The 21,805-nt window shown below is 42.7% G+C and overlaps 2 protein-coding genes across 4 annotated transcripts; both read right to left on the bottom strand.

Annotated features, from left to right (window-relative positions):
* On the bottom strand, positions 1 to 10,546 carry LOC110175051 (inositol monophosphatase 1-like). Of its 3 annotated transcripts, XM_055152029.1 has the most exons (10): positions 10,486 to 10,546; positions 9,249 to 9,325; positions 9,027 to 9,169; positions 8,755 to 8,859; positions 7,409 to 7,454; positions 6,017 to 6,125; positions 5,792 to 5,900; positions 3,288 to 3,439; positions 166 to 275; positions 1 to 132 (listed from the first exon to the last, which is right to left on the bottom strand). In XM_055152029.1, the coding sequence occupies exons 1-10, from the start codon at positions 10,538 to 10,540 to the stop codon at positions 97 to 99; spliced, it is 942 nt and encodes a 313-aa protein (XP_055008004.1). In that variant the 5' UTR covers positions 10,541 to 10,546; the 3' UTR covers positions 1 to 96. The 3 variants fall into 3 exon arrangements, with proteins under 3 accessions (XP_055008004.1, XP_020796829.2, XP_020796830.2); XM_020941170.2 differs by having other exon boundaries at positions 30 to 275; XM_020941171.2 differs by lacking the exon at positions 10,486 to 10,546 and adding an exon at positions 10,073 to 10,200 and having other exon boundaries at positions 48 to 275.
* A 31-nt stretch (positions 10,547 to 10,577) lies between these two features.
* Positions 10,578 to 11,926, bottom strand: mplkip (M-phase specific PLK1 interacting protein). The gene is made up of 2 exons (XM_055152031.1): positions 11,061 to 11,926; positions 10,578 to 10,893 (listed from the first exon to the last, which is right to left on the bottom strand). Exons 1-2 carry the CDS (start codon positions 11,604 to 11,606, stop codon positions 10,771 to 10,773), a joined length of 669 nt encoding a protein of 222 aa, XP_055008006.1. The 5' UTR covers positions 11,607 to 11,926; the 3' UTR covers positions 10,578 to 10,770.
* Between the last annotated feature and the right edge of the window lie 9,879 nt (positions 11,927 to 21,805).

Here is a 21,805-nt window from a genome sequence, read left to right as displayed (position 1 = left end):
GTGTGTGTGTGTGTGTGTGTCTGTGTGTGTCTGTGTGTGTGTGTGTGTGTCTGTGTGTGTGTGTGTCTGTGTGTGTGTGTCTGTCTGTGTGTGTGCTCATTCAGGTGCTCCGTGGGGCGCTCCGTGGGGCGCGTGGGGCGCTCCGTGGGGCGCTCCGTGGGGCGCTCCGTCGTCTCTCTCGGGGGAGTACACGTCCAACTCGCTGATGATTCTTGTTGCTATGGTTTCGTTGTTGGCAGCGACGACTCTGCGCGACATGAGGTCCACAGCGCCCCCTGAAGGAGCACAGACGTCACTGTGTGTATACTGTTGTGTGTAGTGTGTATAGTGTTGTGTGTAGTGTGTATAGTGTTGTGTGTGTGTAGTGTGTATAGTGTGTGTGTGTGTGTAGTGTGTAGTGTGTAGTGTGTATAGTGTTGTGTGTAGTGTGTATAGTGTTGTGTGTAGTGTGTATAGTGTTGTGTGTAGTGTGTATAGTGTTGTGTGTAGTGTGTATAGTGTGTAGTGTGTATAGTGTTGTGTGTAGTGTGTATAGTGTTGTGTGTAGTGTGTATAGTGTTGTGTGTAGTGTGTAGTGTGTATAGTGTTGTGTGTAGTGTGTATAGTGTTGTGTGTAGTGTGTATAGTGTTGTGTGTGTGTGTAGTGTGTATAGTGTGTGTGTGTGTAGTGTGTATAGTGTGTGTGTTGTGTGTAGTGTGTATAGTGTTGTGTGTAGTGTGTATAGTGTTGTGTGTAGTGTGTATAGTGTGTGTGTGTGTAGTAGTGTGTATAGTGTTGTGTGTAGTGTGTAGTGTGTAGTGTGTAGTGTGTATAGTGTGTTGTGTGTGTATAGTGTGTATAGTGTGTGTGTTGTGTGTGTAGTGTGTATAGTGTTGTGTGTATAGTGTGTATAGTGTGTGTGTTAGTGTGTATAGTGTTGTGTGTTGTGTGTGTAGTGTGTATAGTGTGTGTGTGTGTAGTGTAGTGTGTATAGTGTGTGTGTGTAGTGTGTGTATAGTGTGTAGTGTTGTGTGTAGTGTGTATAGTGTGTGTGTGTGTGTAGTGTGTATAGTGTTGTGTGTAGTGTGTATAGTGTGTGTGTATAGTGTTGTGTGTAGTGTGTAGTGTGTAGTGTGTAGTGTGTAGTGTGTGTGTGTGTGTAGTGTGTATAGTGTTGTGTGTAGTGTGTATAGTGTATGTGTGTGTGTAGTGTGTATAGTGTGTTGTGTGTAGTGTGTATAGTGTGTAGTGTGTAGTGTGTGTGTGTGTGTAGTGTGTGTGTATAGTGTGTAGTGTGTAGTGTGTGTGTAGTGTGTATAGTGTGTGTGTAGTGTGTAGTGTGTATAGTGTGTGTGTGTAGTGTGTATAGTGTGTGTGTGTGTGTAGTGTGTATAGTGTGTGTGTGTGTGTAGTGTGTATAGTGTTGTGTGTAGTGTGTGTATAGTGTTGTGTGTGTGTGTGTGTGTAGTGTGTGTAGTGTGTAGTGTGTGTGTGTGTAGTGTGTATAGTGTGTGTGTAGTGTGTAGTGTGTAGTGTGTATAGTGTGTGTGTAGTGTGTGTAGTGTGTAGTGTGTAGTAGTGTGTATAGTGTGTGTGTGTAGTGTGTATAGTGTGTGTGTGTAGTGTGTGTGTAGTGTGTATAGTGTGTAGTGTGTGTGTGTGTGTGTGTGTAGTGTGTAGTGTGTATATGTGTGTGTGTAGTGTGTAGTGTTGTGTGTAGTGTGTGTTGTGTGTAGTGTGTAGTGTTGTGTGTAGTGTGTATAGTGTTGTGTGTAGTGTGTATAGTGTTGTGTGTAGTGTGTATAGTGTTGTGTGTAGTGTGTATAGTGTTGTGTGTAGTGTGTATAGTGTTGTGTGTAGTGTGTGTAGTGTGTATAGTGTTGTGTGTAGTGTGTATAGTGTTGTGTGTAGTGTGTATAGTGTTGTGTGTAGTGTGTATAGTGTTGTGTGTAGTGTGTATAGTGTTGTGTGTAGTGTGTATAGTGTGTGTGTAGTGTGTATAGTGTGTGTGTGTAGTGTGTGTGTAGTGTGTAGTGTGTATAGTGTGTGTGTGTGTGTAGTGTGTATAGTGTGTAGTGTGTAGTGTGTATAGTGTGTGTGTGTGTGTAGTGTGTGTATAGTGTGTTGTGTGTAGTGTGTATAGTGTGTGTGTGTGTGTAGTGTGTAGTGTGTGTGTAGTGTGTGTATAGTGTTGTGTGTGTGTGTGTAGTGTGTATAGTGTGTAGTGTGTGTAGTGTGTATAGTGTGTAGTGTGTAGTGTGTGTAGTGTGTGTGTAGTGTGTAGTGTTGTGTGTAGTGTGTATAGTGTGTGTGTGTGTGTGTGTGTAGTGTGTATAGTGTGTGTGTGTGTGTAGTGTGTGTGTAGTGTGTATAGTGTGTATGTGTTGTGTGTAGTGTGTATAGTGTGTAGTGTGTAGTGTGTGTGTATAGTGTGTAGTGTGTGTGTAGTGTGTATAGTGTGTGTGTAGTGTGTATAGTGTGTGTGTGTGTGTAGTGTGTGTATAGTGTTGTGTGTAGTGTGTGTATAGTGTGTGTGTAGTGTGTATAGTGTGTAGTGTGTATAGTGTGTGTGTAGTGTGTGTGTAGTGTGTATAGTGTGTGTGTGTAGTGTGTAGTGTGTATAGTGTTGTGTGTTAGTGTGTATAGTGTGTGTGTGTGTGTAGTGTGTATAGTGTGTGTGTGTAGTGTGTAGTGTGTAGTGTGTATAGTGTTGTGTTGTAGTGTGTAGTGTGTATAGTGTGTTGTGTGTGTGTGTTATAGTGTTGTGTGTGTAGTGTGTATAGTGTGTGTGTGTGTGTAGTGTGTAGTGTGTATAGTGTGTGTGTGTAGTGTGTAGTGTGTATAGTGTTGTGTGTAGTGTGTATAGTGTGTAGTGTAGTGTGTATAGTGTGTAGTGTTAGTGTGTAGTGTGTGTAGTGTGTAGTGTGTATAGTGTTGTGTGTAGTGTGTAGTGTGTAGTGTGTATGTGTGTAGTGTGTTAGTGTGTTAGTGTGTGTGTATAGTGTGTGTGTGTGTGTGTGTAGTGTGTATAGTGTGTGTGTGTGTAGTGTGTATAGTGTGTGTGTGTAGTGTGTATAGTGTGTGTGTGTGTGTAGTGTGTAGTGTGTAGTGTGTAGTGTGTATAGTGTTGTGTGTAGTGTGTATAGTGTGTGTAGTGTAGTGTGTAGTGTAGTGTGTGTGTGTGTAGTGTGTGTAGTGTGTATAGTGTGTGTGTGTGTGTAGTGTGTATAGTGTTGTGTGTAGTGTGTAGTGTGTAGTGTGTGTAGTGTGTGTAGTGTGTAGTGTGTGTAGTGTGTAGTGTGTGTACCTGTTGTGTCTCTCAGGACGCCTCCGGCTTCGGTGACGATCACTGAAGCTGCGGCGAAGTCCCAAATGTGGATCCCCGTTTCATAATAAAGCTCCACAGACCCAAGAGCCACAGCGCACATGTTCAGAGCAGCAGAGCCAGCGCCACGCACCCTACAGGACAGGAGTGTAACTACACTTACAACACCCTACAGGACAGGAGTGTAACTACACTTACAACACCACGCACCCTACAGGACAGGAGTGTAACTAGGGCTGGGCGATATGGATCAAAAAATATATCTCGATATATTTTGCTATATCTCGATATACGATATATATCTTGATATATGTTCAAGAAAAAATAACCCCCTAAAACTGAAAACTGTAAAAACAAATCTGCCAATTTTTTTTAAATTGAAGTGTAAGAGGTTGACAGTTCATATCGGAACATTTAAGATTACAAAAAACCCTAATTACATAAATAATAATTTAACTGTAAAATAAAAGAAATAAAACATATTTCCTTCTTTTCCTTCATAGATAAAACAACTCAACACAAGCTCATCTTTGCATTAACTCTGTTATCCAAACCAGAACCAGAACCATGAGCTCATTTAGCAGAAGAAGCTCAGGATGTTCCTTATTTTAATAGATCCATATCCAGCGTCAGGAGCTCTGAGGTTTAATCCCACAATCCACTGCAGATCAAACCCAATGTTTCCAAACACTGTTGTACAAGTGACACTGCAACAGATTATTCATTAAAATATTCTGCATAAATAAACTTTACATTGTTAAACTTTACAAGATATAAAGGATAACGACTATAGATCCACATCAGCCCGTTTGAGATAATAATGTGTTTAATGCAGTTTTGCTCACGTGTGTTTACATTTTACAGAAACGAAATTTAAGCTCATGGCTCATTTGCATAAACAGCACTTCTCCTGCAGCTCAGCTCATTTAGCTTCTTTCGGGCTAAAGGACGCGACTCGGTGGAACATGAGGATGTGCTGCTCGTGGTTTTGTCTGTAAATGATGGAAAAGGTTCGTGGTGCTTGAAGCTTTTCACTGGCACCAACTTTGGGCATTCACGGCGACAGTGACGAGTGAAGGAGACACGAGCGAACAAAATCAGGGAGGCGGGGGCGACGAGAGAGAAGGTAAACAAGCGAAGCAGCGAAATCAAAATTAAATATAAGCATTATATCGATATATACAATATGTCAGAATTCATATCGATTTTAAAAACTATCTCGATATATTTAAAATATCGATATATCGCCCACCCCTAAGTGTAACTACACTTACAACACCCTACAGGACAAGAGAGTAACTACACTTACAACACCACGCACCTTACAGTGTGTAGGGTTAGTGTGTAGGGTTAGTGTGTAGCCTGTAGTGTGTACTTTGTAAAGTGTGATAGGACACAAACCCGTGTACCAGCAGAGACAGGACTGTCCTCAGGGTTAGTGTGTAGTGTGTAGGGTGTAGGGTGTAGTGTGTAGTCTGTAGTCTGTAGTGTGTAGTCTGTAGTCTGTAGTGTGTAGTCTGTAGTGTGTAGGGTGTAGGGTGTAGTCTGTAGTCTGTAGTGTGTAGGGTGTAGTGTGTAGTCTGTAGTGTGTAGGGTGTAGGGTGTAGTGTGTAGTCTGTAGTGTGTAGTCTGTAGTGTAGGGTGTAGTGTGTAGTCTGTAGTCTGTAGTGTGTAGTCTGTAGTGTAGGGTGTAGTCTGTAGTGTGTAGTCTGTAGTGTGTAGTGTGTAGTGTGTAGGTGTCTGTAGTGTGTAGTCTGTAGTCTGTAGTGTGTAGTGTGTAGTGTGTAGGTGTAGGGTGTAGTCTGTAGTGTGTAGGGTGTAGGTGTAGTGTGTAGTCTGTAGTGTAGTAGTGTAGGTGTAGTCTAGGGTGTAGTGTGTAGTGTGTAGGGTGTAGTGTGTAGGGTGTAGTGTGTAGTGTAGTGTGTAGGTGTAGGGTGTAGTCTGTAGTCTGTAGTCTGTAGTGTAGGGTGTAGTGTGTAGTCTGTAGTGTGTAGGGTGTACTCTGTAGGGTTAGTGTGTAGGGTGTAGTGTGTAGTGTGTAGGTGTAGTGTGTAGTGTGTAGGGTGTAGTGTGTAGTCTGTAGTGTGTAGGGTGTAGTCTGTAGTCTGTAGTCTGTAGTGTGTAGGGTGTAGTGTGTAGTCTGTAGTGTGTAGGGTGTCTGTAGGGTAGTGTGTAGGGTGTAGTGTGTAGTCTGTAGTGTGTAGGGTGTAGTGTGTAGTCTGTAGTGTGTAGTGTGTAGTGTGTAGGGTGTAGTGTGTAGTCTGTAGTGTGTAGGGTGTACTCTGTAGGGTTAGTGTGTAGGGTGTAGTCTGTAGTGTGTAGGTGTAGTGTGTAGGTGTAGTCTGTAGTGTGTAGGGTGTAGGGTGTAGTGTGTAGTCTGTAGTGTGTAGGGTGTACTCTGTAGGGTTAGTGTGTAGGGTGTAGTGTGTAGTCTGTAGTGTGTAGGGTCTAGTGTGTAGGTGTAATTTGTAGTGTGTAGGACACACCCATGCACCGGCAGAGACAGGACTTTCCGGAGGCTGCTGAAGATCTTATCGACGACTTGAGGGTCTCTGCTGGAGCCGAACTCTGTGGCCACCAGCGCCCGGTGCACGTCTGAGAGTCACAGACTGTTACTCCAGCTCAGATTTATAATAACCCATATTTATAATATCAGGTCATAATTATAACAGTTTTATTATCCACTCTTTATGAAATAAGACTCGTGAGACCTGTTTGTGGGGACACCTGTAGGGGGCGCCCGTTACAAAAGGCCCCTCGTCCTCTTCGGGCTGTAAACATTTTGTCTTCGATGGCGCTGTAGACCACGCCCCATTCCACCTGCGGCGTGGACGCAAATATAAATGTATGAATAACAAATATTTCTATAGCGTTTTCCAGGACACTCAAAGACGTTTGCAGAACACAGATTAAAATAAGCAATAAATTAATGTAAATGTAGACACAAATGTAAATGTGCAGAGTGGGTGTGTCTCTGTGTGTCTCTGTGTGTGTCTGTGTGTCTGTGTGTGTGTGTGTGTCTCAGTGTGTCTCTGTGTGTCTGTGTGTGTCTGTGTGTCTGTGTGTGTGTGTCTGTGTGTCTGTGTGTGTGTGTGTGTGTCTCTGTATGTCAGTGTGTCTCTGTGTGTGTTCTGTGTGTCTCAGTGTGTCTCTGTGTGTGTGTCTCTGTGTGTGTGTGTCTCTGTGTGTCTGTGTGTCTGTGTGTGTCTGTGTGTCTGTGTGTCTGTGTGTCTGTGTGTCTCTGTGTGTCTGTGTGTCTGTGTGTCTGTGTGTGTCTGTGTGTCTCTGTGTGTGTCTGTGTGTCTCTGTATGTCTGTGTGTGTCTGTGTGTGTCTGTGTGTCTGTGTGTGTCTGTGTGTGTCTGTGTGTGTCTGTGTGTGTCTCTGTGTGTGTCTGTGTGTCTGTGTGTCTCTGTATGTGTGTGTCTGTGTGTGTGTGTGTCTGTGTGTCTGTGTGTGTGTGTGTCTGTGTGTGTGTGTCTGTGTGTGTGTGTCTCTGTGTGTCTGTGTGTCTGTGTGTCTGTGTGTCTGTGTGTCTGTGTGTCTGTGTGTGTCTGTGTGTGTGTGTGTCTGTGTGTCTGTGTCTGTGTGTCTCTGTGTGTGTCTGTGTGTCTGTGTGTCTGTGTGTCTCTGTGTGTCTGTGTCTGTGTGTCTCTGTGTGTGTGTCTCTGTGTGTGTGTGTGTGTCTCTGTGTGCCTCAGTGTGTCTCTGTATGTGTCTCTGTGTGTCTCTGTGTGTGTCTGTGTGTGTCTGTGTGTGTCTGTGTGTGCCTCAGTGTGTCTGTGTGTCTCAGCGTGTCTGTGTGTCTGTGTGTGTCTCTGTGTGTCTGTGTGTGTGTGTGTCTGTGTGTGTCTCTGTGTGTGTGTGTGTCTGTGTGTCTCTGTGTGTCTGTGTGTGTCTGTGTGTGTCTGTGTGTGTCTGTCTCTGTGTGTGTCTGTGTGTGTCTCTGTGTGTGTCTGTGTGTGTCTCTGTGTGTGTGTGTCTGTGTGTGTCTGTGTGTCTCTGTGTGTGTCTCTGTGTGTGTCTGTGTGTGTCTGTGTGTCTCTGTGTGTCTGTGTGTCTCTGTGTGTCTCAGTGTGTCTCTGTGTCGGGGGTGTGTCTCACCTGTTGATTGACAGCAAAGCCGATGCACACTCCGACAAACGGGTACCTTTAACGACATGAACAGGAAACTTTTACAAAACATGTAACAGAAACATGTGAAACAGTTTTTTTTCTGTCTGAGCCCAGCCCACATCCAACAAAACAGTGATCGAATCCACCCCAAGCCCGACAGGCATTAAGATATTTGTGTCCGAACCCAACACAATTAAAATTACACTATTTCCTTCGACCTAATGACACATAGGATACCGTTTGTGTTCCTCTAACAGACAAAGAGATGCAAAACACTAACACTAACCCTAACCCTAAGGAAATAGTGGAAATAATGAGAAACCTTCATTCATCACCTCTCGTAAAGTGGTAAATTTAAAGTGCATCCACATCCACAATATCCATAGAAACTGTCCACTTCAAATAATGACCCCAGTCCACAAAACCACGCTGTGCATCCAGTCTGAGGCGTTCTTTGAAAGTAAAAAAGTGTATACTTTATCTACAATCTTTATACTTTTAAAATCCTGCATCTGAAGTATTGCACCACATTTCATAAATAATAATAAAACAGTTTTGACTTGTATCTAAACTAAAAGTGCAGAGCTCTGATCTTTGAACACTTCAGAGTTCCAAACTGAGTGGTTTTACTGTAAATGGGAAACAGCTGACGCCATCACAGTGCTCACAGATTTAAATCCTGCGCTTCACAGACAGATCCCACTGGAGTATTTAAGTGTCATCAGATTCTCCTCGTGTCTGTGTGCTGTTTCTTATTCATTTATTTATTTATTTAATTAATGAGTCAGGGACAGCGCACATTTTTTACATTAACCTTAACAGGAGAGGTGTTTGTTCCAGGTTGTAGCATCAGTGTTAATTTCCACCTGTCGTCCCTGGGCAGGTTCACTGATCGATTGTATTTAACTGACCTTGACTATCCACTGTTCTTCCTGGAGACCTGTAGCATGTTTTGGGTTGCGTTGATGGGGGAAACCAAACCCAAACATTCTTGCATGTTTAAAAATCGTTTAAGACAAAAATATTGTAGTGTGTGGTGACCTGTTTTAAATTTTACATTTCAAATGTCTTATCGCTCTGATATGTCTGAGTCTGATTGAGCCCAGCGTGAAGTTTCCAGGTTCTACTACAGAAACATGTGACAGAAACATGTGACCTACACTTAACCCTAACGCTGCGTTTTTATGGATAAAACGTGAGCAAGTAAAATGTTGAAGAATATTCCTTGAAGGTCTCTTTTCTCTTTGAAAATGAAATTAATGTCCATTTTTTATCCCCTAAACTGTTACCATCCTTCTGTGCTCCAATCTGAACAGCTGTTTTTAGATCCTCACCCGTGGACGAAGTTGGTGGTGCCGTCGATGGGGTCGATGATCCAGGTGGGGTCAGAGGTCAGGACACAGAGCTCCCCAGATGACACAGACTCCTCCCCGATGAACCTGCAGCACGAGTCAGATACGACTTTTAAAAGGTTAGGGGTCAGAGGTTATGGGTCAGTAGTCAGGTCCACTGTGGCCCCGCCCACAGGAGAGGCAGTGGTTTCTGATTGGCTCTCTCCTGTCTCTGTCATCGTGATTGACAGTTGAGAGTCTGGGGCGGGGTATACCTGTGGGAGGGAAACTTGCTCTTCACTGATTGGATGATGAGCTGCTCCACTTTCTGATCAGTTTCTGTGACGAGGTCCACAGCCGAGGACTTGGTCTGGACCAAACTGGACCGGTCCTGGTTCTGAACCGCCTCTCGGATTATCTGCAGAGACCAGGTCTAAAGGAGGATCTGAACAGGTCTAAAGGAGGATCTGAACAGGCCTAGAAGGTTCTGGACTAACCTCTCCTGATTTACGGGCCACAGCGACGGCGTGGTCCATGGCGTCTTGCCAAGGGTCATGTGACTTGGACATCTCACCTGGAGCATACATCATTATATATATATATATATATATATATATATATATATATATATATATATATATATATATATATATATACACACATACACACACACACATATATTTACATACATATAAATATATATATAAATATATATACACAGTGTTGGGAAGGTGATTTTTAAAATGTAATCCCCTACAGATTACAAATTACATCCCCCAAAATGTAGTTTGTAACATAATCCAATAAATTACTTAAAATTAGTAACGTAATCTGAATACTTTGGATTACTTGATTTGCTGAAGAGAAGCAAAGACGAGGAAATCGTAACATAAGACATTTTGTTTGCTAAAAGAAAATAAAAAGCCCAAACTTTACTGAACCAAATTAAAAATATTATTGATAGAAGAGAAGGAGACGCGGTCCACGCAGCAGGATTTAGTCCTGTTAAATCCTGTTTGAGACATAGTTTAGACCTGGTGTAGTCTTGGTTTAGACCTGGTTTAGTGTCCAGCAATGAGTGGAATTACAAAATATATCTATCTATCTATCTATATATATATATATATATATCCCAAAATGTGAAAACAGGAAAATCCCGCCGTATAATCATTTATTTCAACAAAGTAACTGTAATCCAATTACGACTCACTGAAACTGAATACAGTTACTCATCATTTGTACTCTGATTACTCTGGTACATGTAATCTGTTACTCCCGACACTGAATATACATATACATAACATATTTAACTCTAACACACCAGTTTCCTTGTGGCACCAGAGCAGAGTGTGGGCGGAATGTGGATCTGACACAAACACGTCTGTCCAGAAGAATCTAAAGTTTAAACTTGAAGACTCATGTCCAACGTTTGTGTGATTATCAAGAACAAATCAGTTCTATTTTATCTGAATATGTTTACTTCTCAGTGTCATTTTTATGGAATCTAAATCTCACACACAGTTCCTTCTGTGAACGTTTCCAAAAGTCCACGGGTCCAACACCTAAAAGACGCTTCATTCTCTGAGTTCATTGAAAACCACAAACATGAGACAAACTTCCACACAAACAGCCCCCCGCAGACCCACGTGTCCCGGCCGCGCGGCTCGGACTCCGGTCCGGACCCGGCTCCGGACCAGTCCCGGTTTAACTCAGTTTTAATCGGGTTAAACTCACCTGCCTGATCCGTGCTGCTCTGGACTACACTTCCGGGTGCTCGCATGGTGCGCATGCGCACTCTGGTTTCAATAAAATAAAATTTGAGACTGTTTCATTTTTTTCCAAAATGATTTTAATCCAAAAGAATAAACAGTTTAAAAACACAAATGAAATGTTCTCTTTTATATATAAATATATAAAAACAGGGATTAAAATACATAAACTTCAAACTTTAAAAACGATCCAAGGTTTTCTCGAGATGGTCCTGGTCTAGTCCTGGTCTAGTCCTGGTCTAGTCCTGGTCTAGTCCTGGTCTAGTCCTGGTCTAGTCCTGGTCTGGAGCTGGTCTTTAGAGACTGGACTCAGGTTTTTCCACGGGTCCTGGAGCATGTTCGGACGAAAGTAACTCTCCACAGATGCGTCCTCCTGCGGAACAGTCTGGGATTAAAATCACGAGTTCACACAAGCGCACACACAAACACACACAAACACACACACACAAACACACACACACACAAACGCACACAAACGCACACAAACGCACACAAACACACACACATGGGTTCAGTCTACAGTTTCTCTCTGGGTCTCACCTGGTTCCTGGCTCCGGTTCCGGGACTGAAGCCTCCTCTGTTCCTGCCTCTGAACCGCGAGGCTCCGGCGCCACAGCCCGGGGACAGAGCTCCACGTCCCCGCGGCGACCCCCCCTGAAACCTCGGGGGCGAGAAGCACGGAGCCCCTCGGCCAAAGTCCCGGCCTTCTCCTCCGTACGGCCCCGGAGAGAAGCGAGGAGAGCCGCTGTACCGGCCGCCGTGTGTCGGTGTCCAGCCCCGCGGAGAGGCCCTGTGGCCGGGGCTGAAGCCGGGACTGTGCTGCGCTCTGCCCGGAGGCCGGTGCATGTTTGCACGGTCCTGCGGGGCTCGGGTCTGCGGGGCTCGGGTCTGCGGGGCTCGGGTCTGCGGGGCTCGGGTCTGCGGGGCTCGGGTCTGCGGGGTTAAGGTCGTGCACTGAATTCTGTTTAAAAACAAAAATGACCCGGAAGCGGAAACACTGTTCCGCCGCTGCCCTGATGACGCACCCACGCTCTCTCCGCAGCAGCCAATAAGAGCGCACGCAGAGACACGGCCTGTTTTGACCATGGATCTATTAAAATAACTGGATACAGTTTTGTTGCTTGTTTCGGCCTCCAGGTGTCGTCGTGTCTCACTGGAACTTCAGCAGAAAAAGTCCCATGGGCCGAGACAAGATTTTTTTCATAGAGTCAGTGTGAACACAAACTGCTCGTGTTTGTCTGACAGGGACCTACAGCTTTCAAAAATATCGGATTTGTTGGCGATTTTTACCTATTTTTAGATCATAAACTTTTTCTCGCTCAAAATCCTTCAGTCGTCTTAAAAAAACGCTTTATATTCGTTAGCTCCGGCTCCGCTCCTAGCTCCTCTCGCTCTGATTGGTCAAAGCGATCACGTGATACACGAGTCCGCGCTCCGGATCCATGTGTGGCCGCGTACATTCGCGTGTGCCCGTGGGAGAAAAGAGTACTACTGCGCATGCTCGGTCGGCCCACAGCCACCGGAAGTACCTAGCCATGCTAGGCTAAACTGTGATCAGGGGTACGGCCATTTTGGAACCTGGGGGCTTGGGTTTGACTCTGTAAAAATCAAACTGTTCACATTTACGTTTATTTTTAACGGGTAAACACCTTAATTGCCTCATAATATAATACGTGGTGGGCAAGTGAAGATTCATGAAGCACTGGGACTTTCCAAACAATTGTAACGAAAAAGATTCAGAGCTTCAATACTTAAGTGACGGTGACATCTGGTGGACAACCGAATCCATTACAACGTCTTAAGAGCCCGACTGAAACTTTGACCCTGAAGCCCGACTGAAACTCTGACCCTGAAGCACGACTGAAACTCTGTTTCAATCTCATGACAGCAATAAAAGTGAAGAAAAGTCTGTGTGGTCATTCAACTGTCTTGTTCATTCATAACAAATAATAATTATATTGTCATTATAATAAAATATGCAGATGCTTTCCCCCACACTCTAAAACACATTCTAGATTAACCCAAAGAGTAAATGCATTATTTTATTAAGAGTTAAATGTTGGTTAAGAATTTATTTAAAGCTTTGAGTTTATTTAAAAACTGTATTAAAAGTCTGTAAGAGGATTAGATCCTTCGTACTTTGCAAATGGTCGTGATGTTTGAATTCAAAAACACTGTGTGTGTGTGTGTCTGTGTACATGAACAGATACACAACATGAACAGATACACAACATGAACAGATACACAACATGAACAGATACACAACATGAACAGGTAAAAACGCCACATTCTTTTTGGTTGTGGGTCATTTGCAGATGATTCCCACAGGAGCTTGTGTGGTTGTGTGGTTGTGTTGTTGTGTGTTGTGTTGTGTGTTGTGTGTTGTTGTGGTTGTGTTGTTGTGTTGTTGTGTGTTGTGTGTTGTGTTGTGTTGTGTTGTGTGTGTTGTTGTTTGTGTTGTGTTGTGTGTTTGTTGTTGTGTGTTGTGTGTTGTGTTGTGTGTGTGTGTTTTGTGTGTTGTGTGGTTGTGTTGTTGTGTGTTGTGTTGTTGTGTGTTGTTGTGTGTGTGTTGTGTTGTGTTTGTGTTGTTGTGTGTTTGTGTGTTGTGTGTGTTGTGTTGTGTGTGTGTTGTGTGTGTTGTTGTGTTGTGTGTGTGTGTGTGTGTTGTGTTGTTGTGTTTGTTGTGTGTGTGTTGTTGTTGTGTGTGTTGTTGTTGTTGTGTGTTGTTGTGTGTGTGTGTGTGTGTGTGTGTTGTGTGTGTGTGTTGTTGTTGTGTGTGTTGTTGTGTGTTGTGTGTGTGTGTTGTGTTGTTGTGTGTTGTTGTGTTGTTGTGTGTTGTGTTGTTGTGTGTTGTGTGGTTGTGTTGTTGTGTGTTGTGTTGTGTGTGTGTGTGTTGTTGTGTGTGTTGTGTGTGTTGTGTTGTGTGTGTTGTGTGTTGTTGTGTTGTTGTGTTGTTGTGTGTTGTGTTGTTGTGTTGTTGTTGTGTGTGTGTGTTGTTGTGTGTTGTGTGTTGTGTTGTTGTGTGTGTTGTTGTGTGTGTGTGTGTTGTTGTGTTGTTGTGTGGTTGTGTTGTGTGTTGTGTGTTGGTTGTGTTGTTGTGTGTTGTGTTGTTGTGTGTTGTTGTTGTTGTTGTGTGTGTGTGTGTGTTGTGTTGTGTGTGTTGTGTGTTGTGTGTTGTGTGTTGTGTGTGTGTGTGTTGTGTGTGTGTGTGTGGTTGTGTTGTTGTGTTGTTGTGTGTTGTGTGTTGTGTGTTGTGTGGTGTGTGTTGTGTGTGTGTGTGTTGTGTGTGTGTGTGTTGTGTGTTGTTGTGTGTTGTGTGTGTTGTGTGTGTTGTGTTGTTGTGTTGTGTGTTGTGTGTGTTGTTGTGTGTGTGTGTGTGTTGTTGTTGTGTGTTGTGTTGTTGTGTGTGTGTGTGTGTTGTTGTGTGTGTGTGTGTGTGTTGTGTGTGTTGTGTTGTTGTGTGTTTGTGTTGTTGTTGTGTGTGTTGTGTGTGTTGTTGTGTGTTGTGTGTTGTGTGTGTGTGTGTGTGTTGTGTGTGTTGTGTTGTGTTGTGTTGTTGTTGTGTGTTGTGTTGTTTGTGTTGTTGTGTGTTGTGTGGTTGTGTTGTTGTGTGTGTGGTTGTGTTGTTGTGTGTGTGTGTTGTGTTGTGTGTGTTGTGTTGTTGTGTGTGTGTTGTTGTTGTGTGTTGTGTGTGTTGTTGTGTGTTGTGTGTTGTGTGTTGTGTTGTGTTGTTGTGTTGTGTGTTGTGTGTGTGTGTTGTGTGTTGTTGTGTTGTGTTGTGTGTGTGTGTGTGTTGTGTGTGTGTGTGTGTTGTGTTGTTGTGTGTTGTGTGGTTGTGTTGTTGTGTGTTGTGTGTGTTGTGTGGTTGTGTTGTTGTGTGTTGTGTGTTGTGTGTTGTTGTGTGTGTGTTGTGTGTGTGTGTGGTTGTGTTGTTGTGTGTGTGGTTGTGTTGTTGTGTTATGTTGAACAGATGGTAAGATTGTTCCAGATCGGACTGACTCTACATTTATTTCCTTGTAAAAAGGATCAGATAAAATCTTAAATTTGAAAGTATTTGTGGAAATCCTTAACAGGAAAATTAAAATCATCCGTGATTTGTTCAAAAGATTTTTTGGTGTTTAACAACGAATGTGAAAAGTTGGTGATGCCGACAAAAGCAGAAACTCAGTCTGAAAGAGAAAAACTCTTAATTTGTTCAGGAATATTGGGGTTAGGGTTAGAATGCTTAGGGTCCCGTCCCCAGCTGAGAATGGGTGATGCATGGGCTCTCGCACGGGTGACGGCCCTTCACACCCGCCACTCAAAAGACACAGACTCAGCCCATGGGTCCGATGCCTCGAATATCTGGAGTGGACGTTGGTCCATCCAGACTCCATTTTCAAATTTTAAATTCAATATTTTTTTGTTTATTATTTATTTTATTTTATTTTATTTTAATAATAATAATAAAATTAAATAAAAATTCAAACAAAAAATATAATTTAAAATAAAAATTGTGCCTCTCAACAACGTTTCAGGTGGTAGTCCACCCTTCTTCAAGCTCGAGGCACACGGGTTCTGTGGCTGAGCAGAGGAGAGTTGTTGCTCCTTCGAGGTTCAGCGCAGAAAAAAAAAAAGTTAGAGCCCCATCCCCAGCCGGGAACGGGTGGTGCATGGGCTCCAACTCGGACGCCAGCACAACACCCCCCGGTGGTTGAACGCTTCGGACCCCGCCCACGGGACTGCAGCCTAGATCGTCTGGAGTGGATGAGGGTCCACCCAGACATTCTTGTTTTGAACTATTTAAGTTTTTTTGGTTTTTAGTTTTTTACATTTTTTTGTCTTTTTAATTATTTAAATTAACTATGTGCAATTTACAATAACTATATACAAAAAAGAAAATAAATGAAAAAAGTGCCTCCAGAACTACGTTACGGGTGGTAGTTCACCCTTCTTCAGAATCAGGGTCAGGGTTAGGGTTAGGGTTAGGGTTAGGGTTAGAATCTGTGTTAGGGTTAGGGGTTAGAATAATTGTTAAGGCCCCGTCCCAACACAGAACGGTATCCTCCTGTCCCTCCCTCCCCCTCTCCTCCTCTTCACACAGAAATGCTTTCTCATTCTCTCTGACACTGCTCTTATGGTCAATAGAAAATAATGATAATTTGCACTTTCTCATTTTTTAAAGGTGCAGAACAGAACTTTTTTTGATTTAAAGGTCAAAACTTAAACACATGTACCTTCATGGATATAAGCAGGTGACAACCCCATATAAACTACATATATAAATATAAATATAACAATATAATATAATAATATTCTTTTCTTTTTTAAGGCAAGATCTTAGTTTGAATCATTATGGTCAGAACAGAAAGAATTCAGATTTCAGAGTGTTTTATTTGTTCAGTTAAGTCTTTCGAGACCTTGTTTTGGTTTCAGTCTTGGTCTTTGTCTAGACCTGTTATGATCCTGGATCAAATTCTCATCCTGGGAATTCCAGAACTTTTGGTTATGTTTTGAGACTCTGGTAATTTCCACAAAGTCACAGTTAAACTCAAAAACTCCACACAAACAAGCAGCACATTTCTGAACAAGTGACTTTAAAGTCTTTTTATTATGCAAAGTGTGAGCTTTAAAGTCATGTTAGAATGTAGTCTGTCGACATCTCCAAAGCTCTAAATGCTCTGTTCCACCTTATGATGTTCCGTTACACAGCGTTTTATTAACACAAAGACCGTCAGTGGGATGAGAACTAAGACCACAGCCCGGAGGAACTGTGAGCTCCACACAGACGCACCACATTTGGACAAAGTGTGTCTCAGTCAGAAGCACTAAGTTCTGGAACATTCTCCCATTATCAATAAGAGAGACTCCAACACTGGACACTTTAAAATCCCTCTTGAAACAGGCTAAAGGAAAACCAGACTTGTGGACACTTTTATTGTAGCACTGTTGCTATAGTCACATGTTAGTGTTTTTGTTGTTAAATGTGGTGTCACCTGCTCAGGGACGACAGATGGAAATGAACATTTTTGCTATAATCTGTCATATTTCCGCTGCAGTGTTGTAGATGTTCATTAATATGCACTGTCCCTATTAAATCAATAAATCAATGTAATGAAGTGGTAGTTTTTCAAGTGAACAGCTCCTTTTACTTTTAATTCAGCAGAAACAAATCCCGGGCTGAAACCATCTAAATGATCCAAATTCTACTGAAGATGTGTGGAGTTTAAAAACACATGTTTAACACAAACTCTGCAGATTTAGTCTGAGTTCTTTTCTCAAACAGAAAACACTGTTCATCTTGTGAGGTTATGTGGTAATACAGGAAGTGCTCCACTGTGTTTTTAAATCCAAATATCTTCACTAGAATCATCAATAACCATGACCAAACATGTGTGAATGAAACAAAACACCACTCCAAGTCTGTTTTTGAGGACGTAAAAACTTTATAACATGGCTTAAAGCTCACAAGAGTCAATTTTGCTTAAGACATGACTTTTAAACTACAGAGCTACTGATGCCTCATGAACACAACCTGCAATAAGTCTCCTATAAAATGTCTCCACTTAAAATCTTTTGGTGGACACATTTTGAACACTGAACTTTAGACCAAAGCAGGACGTGTGACTGCAAACATAGTTCTGTGGTGCATCTGCAGAGTCTGCCTCAGTGCACAGGAACCGGAGCCTTTAGTGGTTTTAAAAAGATAAAAACAAATACTGAGTCCACAAAACAGTTGTCTTTATGTACGTAAAAGACAATACTCTTATGTTAAAAAGGAGGTGTTATGTAAAATTAATTGTTTTAGCTTTCTACTGTGTTATAATCCTCAACAGTTTACTTTCACCACTCACTCACATAGTTAACATGTCACTTCAATCTGGAACATTCCCAAATGCATTGAAAACTACGGTCATTACGCCTCTCCTAAAGAAGAGCAGTCTTGATGCCACAGTACTGAACAATTTCCGATCCATCTCAAATCTGCCGTTTTTTGGCAAAGTCCTTGAAAAAGCTGTTTACCAACAGCTTACGAACTTTCTCCAAATGAACAACTCCTTTGATGTTTTCCAGTCAGGTTTTAGATCCACCACAGCACTGAGACTGCTCTTATCAAGGTGACAAATGACATCGGCCTGAACACTGATGCAGGCAAAGTCTCAGTCTTGATCCTGTTAGATCTGAGTGCTGCTTTTGACACTGTCGATCATGGGATCCTCTCTTACAGAGACTAGAGGACTGGGTGGGCATCTCTGGTACTGTACTAAACTGGTTCAAGTCCTATCTAGAAGACAGGAAGTATTTTTGTTGAAATTGGAAACTGTGTCTCAGATCACATGGCCCTGACCTGTGGGGTGCCTCAGGGGTCAATCCTGGGCCCCCTGTTGTTCAATCTCTACATGCTGCCCCCTACAGGCCAGTTAATAAGCAGCAATAACGTGTCGTACCACAATTATGCAGACGACACTCAGATCTACGTCTCTCTGGCAGCAGGAGACTATGGACCAGTGGACTCACTTGGTCACTGCATCCAACAGATCAGTGTGTGGATGCAAAACAACTTTCTCCAGCTAAACTCTGACAAGACTGAAGTCATAGTGTTTGGTCCACAGAAACAAAGGGACAGTGTCAGCAGTCACCTCCAGTCTCTCTCTCTAAAACCTTCAAATCAGGCAAGAAATCTAGGGGTAATAATGGACTCAGACTTGAACTTTAACAGCCACATCAAATCAATAACATCTGCAGCCTTTTACCATCTAAAAAACATAGCAAAAATCAAAGGTTTACTGTCTAAATCAGACTTGGAGAAACTTATCCATGCGTTTGTCTCCAGTAGGTTAGATACTGTAATGGTCTGCTCACTGGTCTCTCCAAACGAGCTGTGAGACGCTGCAGAACATCCAGAACATCCAGAACATCCAGAACGCTGCAGCTCGGGTCCTTACTCGAACTAGGAAGTACGAGCACATAAGTCCTGTGCTCAGGTCTCTGCACTGGCTTCTGTAGCTCAGAGAATAGACTTTAAAGCAGCTCTGCTTGTACAAGTGTCTCCATGGACGAGCACCAAAGTCCATCTGTGACATGTTAGTGTCATATGAACCACCTCGCATTCTGAGGAGCTCAGGGACCGACCTCCTGCTGGTGCCCAGAGTCACGACTAAACAAGGGGAGTCAGAGTTTCAGGTTCATGCAGCTAAAACCTGGAACAGTCTGAACATGTGAGACAGACTCTTCTGTGACGCTGTTTTTAAATCCAGACTCAAAACATTTCTGTTTGACTGTGCAAATAACTGAAAGGTTTTCATTCTTTTTTAATTTTAATCTTCATGATTATTTATGTTTTGATTTGTTTTTATTATGATTTTAATGTATTTCTTATTCTGTAAAGCACTTTGAATTACTTTGTGTACAAATTGTGCTATACAAATAAACTTGCCTTGCCTTATAATCTGTTGTTCCCTCATCAGAATCATGCCTGAAGAGGGTTTACATGTCATCTATGCATCTTTGAGTATTTTTGCTTTGAATAGGGCCTGGGAAAGATCACTAAATTACTCAAACATGCATGGATGACATCTATAACCTCTTCAGGCATATTTGTGATCACTTTATTATAATATAGTAGAAAGTTCCAAATAGTAAAATTTGGCATAAAACCCTTTTTACACATTTGAACTGACCCACTGTCTTTTGCAAATTTGAAAAAAAAAAAAAAAAAAAAAAAAAAACAAGAATTAGGATTAGCCTCAGAATTAGAACATTACTGTGAAATCTCTAAATCATATAGTATTTTCTAAAGGATGTGAGTAAGTGGGCGCCTCCCTCGGGAGGTGTTCCGGGCATGTCCCACCGGGAGGAGGCCCCGGGGAAGACCCAGGACACGCTGGAGGGACTATGTCTCTCGGCTGGCCTGGGAACGCCTCGGGGTCCCCCCGGAGGAGCTGGAGGACGTGTCTGGGGTGAAGGAAGTCTGGGAGTCCCTGCTTAGGCTGCTTCCCCCGCGACCCGGCCCCGGATAAGCGGACGAAAATGGATGGATGGATGGATGTGAGTAAGTGAAATGAGAGCCTGAATACAGTATCTGTTGAATTACTGTATCATTATTATTGTTATTATTATTATTATTATTATTATTATTATTATTATTATTAGGCCTGAGCTGAGGGACAAAATCCAGGAGAGGGAGTTATTAAAACTGCAAAAAAAATCTCAGAAAAAAATCAAGCCGAATACAAGGATGACCTCAGTGACCTGTATCCAAAATTAGAACTCTGACTGACTAGACAGAATTTAATTATATATAAAAACATAACAACATAAAAGCATAAAAAATAACAACATAAAACATTTTCATGATTTTGCATTTTTATGTTCAAGGAAATACATAGAGGGTATCAAACATCATTTTTATTGCACACACAACCTCTTTCCATATTATTTTTACACAAATTCAGCAAACTTTTTTTTCTTTCAGTGCAGCTGTTTTTAAAATCTTAAACACTGTACTTACAGTAAGTGCAGTCGCCTCTCCACAGATCTGATATTGGTCTGCTTATCTCCATGGAAATTATAAAGTTTTATGCCTTTCTATTTCCTAATATTCCTGGCAACATCGTTATGGTTTCAGATCCTCGTACACAGTGCAGTTTTAAAATGTAGTTTCCCCCAAGTACAGAATCACAATGACTTTATTACAGACACACAGAGATTTACAACCAGTCAGGAATTTTGAGCTTCCACATTTGGAAATCAGACCGTAAGTATCACAGCAACCAAACCCCCAAAACAAAACAGAAACAAAAAAAAAAAAAACAACAACCAAAAACAGGATCATGCAGAGTGGGTTAATACAAATATTTTAGACCAAATGACCAAAATGAAGCATGTGACAGCAGCAGTTACAAAAAGAGGGGTGATTTTTCAATAGAAAGTGAATTAGAGCTGAATTCGATGGAGCTGGAATCACCCCCATGTCATACACATGTTTAAGGGTGGAGAAAAACACACGGTTTAACTGTTTCGTCTTCTTCTATATTCAGGTTCATCATGTCTTTTGCAGCTTTGTGACAGTGCTCCCCCAACATGATGGTGTACTTCTCTCCTCCAGCTTTCACCAAGTCCCCCACAGTCACAGACCCCATGAAGCCCCGCCTCAGCTTCACCTGCAGAGACGTAGGTTAGACCTGGTTCAGTCCTGGTGCAGACCTGGTTTAGTCCTGGTTCAGTCCTGTTTTAGTTCTGATCTAGTCCTGGTTCAATCCTGGTTATATCCTGGTTTGGTCTTAAATTTGACCTGGTTTAGTCCTCATCTAGTCCTACTTTATCTTTGTCTAGTTCTAGTTCAGTCCTTGTTTAGTCCTGATCCAGCCCTGGTTCAATCCATGTTCTGTCCTGCTTTAGACTTGTACAAGATCTGGTCTAGTCCTGGTTTAGTCCTGGTTCAGACCCGGTCTTACCTCCCATTTGTCGGACATGTGTTTTGCGTCGGTGACCACTGTCTCTGACAATATTCCGAAGTCTCGTCCTTTGTGGATCAGGAACTGTCTCCCGTCCTCCAGAGTCACCCTGACGACAGAGGGGCGGAGTCAAACATAGAGAGGGACATAGGATAGAGGGGCGGGGTCAGAAGAGTCTATATTCTCTATCTTGGCTTCTTTAGAAACTTTCACTTAAAGATGCAGTGTGAATGTTTGTCATGAGTCTCGCAGCAGAACGGCTCTGGGTTCAGTCTTGTTTCTGTGTGCAGTTTGCATGTTCTTCTTGTGTCTGGTCCTCTGGTTTTCCTCAACAACTCAAAACATGCACAACGGGTCAAATCCTGCAGCTAAAACAGACCTGACCCACAGGAGCTCAAGATCTGGAGCTGGGACCCACTGCTCCTGACAGGTTTAACCCAGAGACGCTGAAGTACGGGTCAAATGTACGTTTAACCCAGAGACACTAAAGGATCTAAAGGATGGGTCAAATGCAGGTTTAACCCAGGGACACTAAAGAATGAATCAAATGCAGGTTTAACCCAGAGAAACTAAAGGATCTAAAGGACGGGTCAGATGTAGGTTTAACCCAGAGACTGTGAAATGGGTCAAATGCAGGTTTAAACCAGAGACACTAAAGGACGGGTCAAATGCAGAGAATGATTGCCGCACTAACCTGACTCCGCTGTGGGTGGTGGGGTACATATCTGGGACCCAGTCCCAGATTCCCTGTTTGGGGCGGATGACCCACTCGGCCGTCTTCACTGGGCTGTTGTAGAGCGTGTTGAGATCAGCAGGGGACACATCTGCAGCAGCACACAGCACCCAGCC

Source organism: Boleophthalmus pectinirostris, unplaced genomic scaffold (assembly GCF_026225935.1).
Source record: "Boleophthalmus pectinirostris isolate CB_2022bp ecotype Guang Dong unplaced genomic scaffold, ASM2622593v1 HiC_scaffold_16, whole genome shotgun sequence".
Taxonomy (NCBI): Eukaryota; Metazoa; Chordata; class Actinopteri; order Gobiiformes; family Gobiidae; genus Boleophthalmus; species Boleophthalmus pectinirostris.
This window is presented reverse-complemented; position numbering and strand designations above follow the sequence as displayed.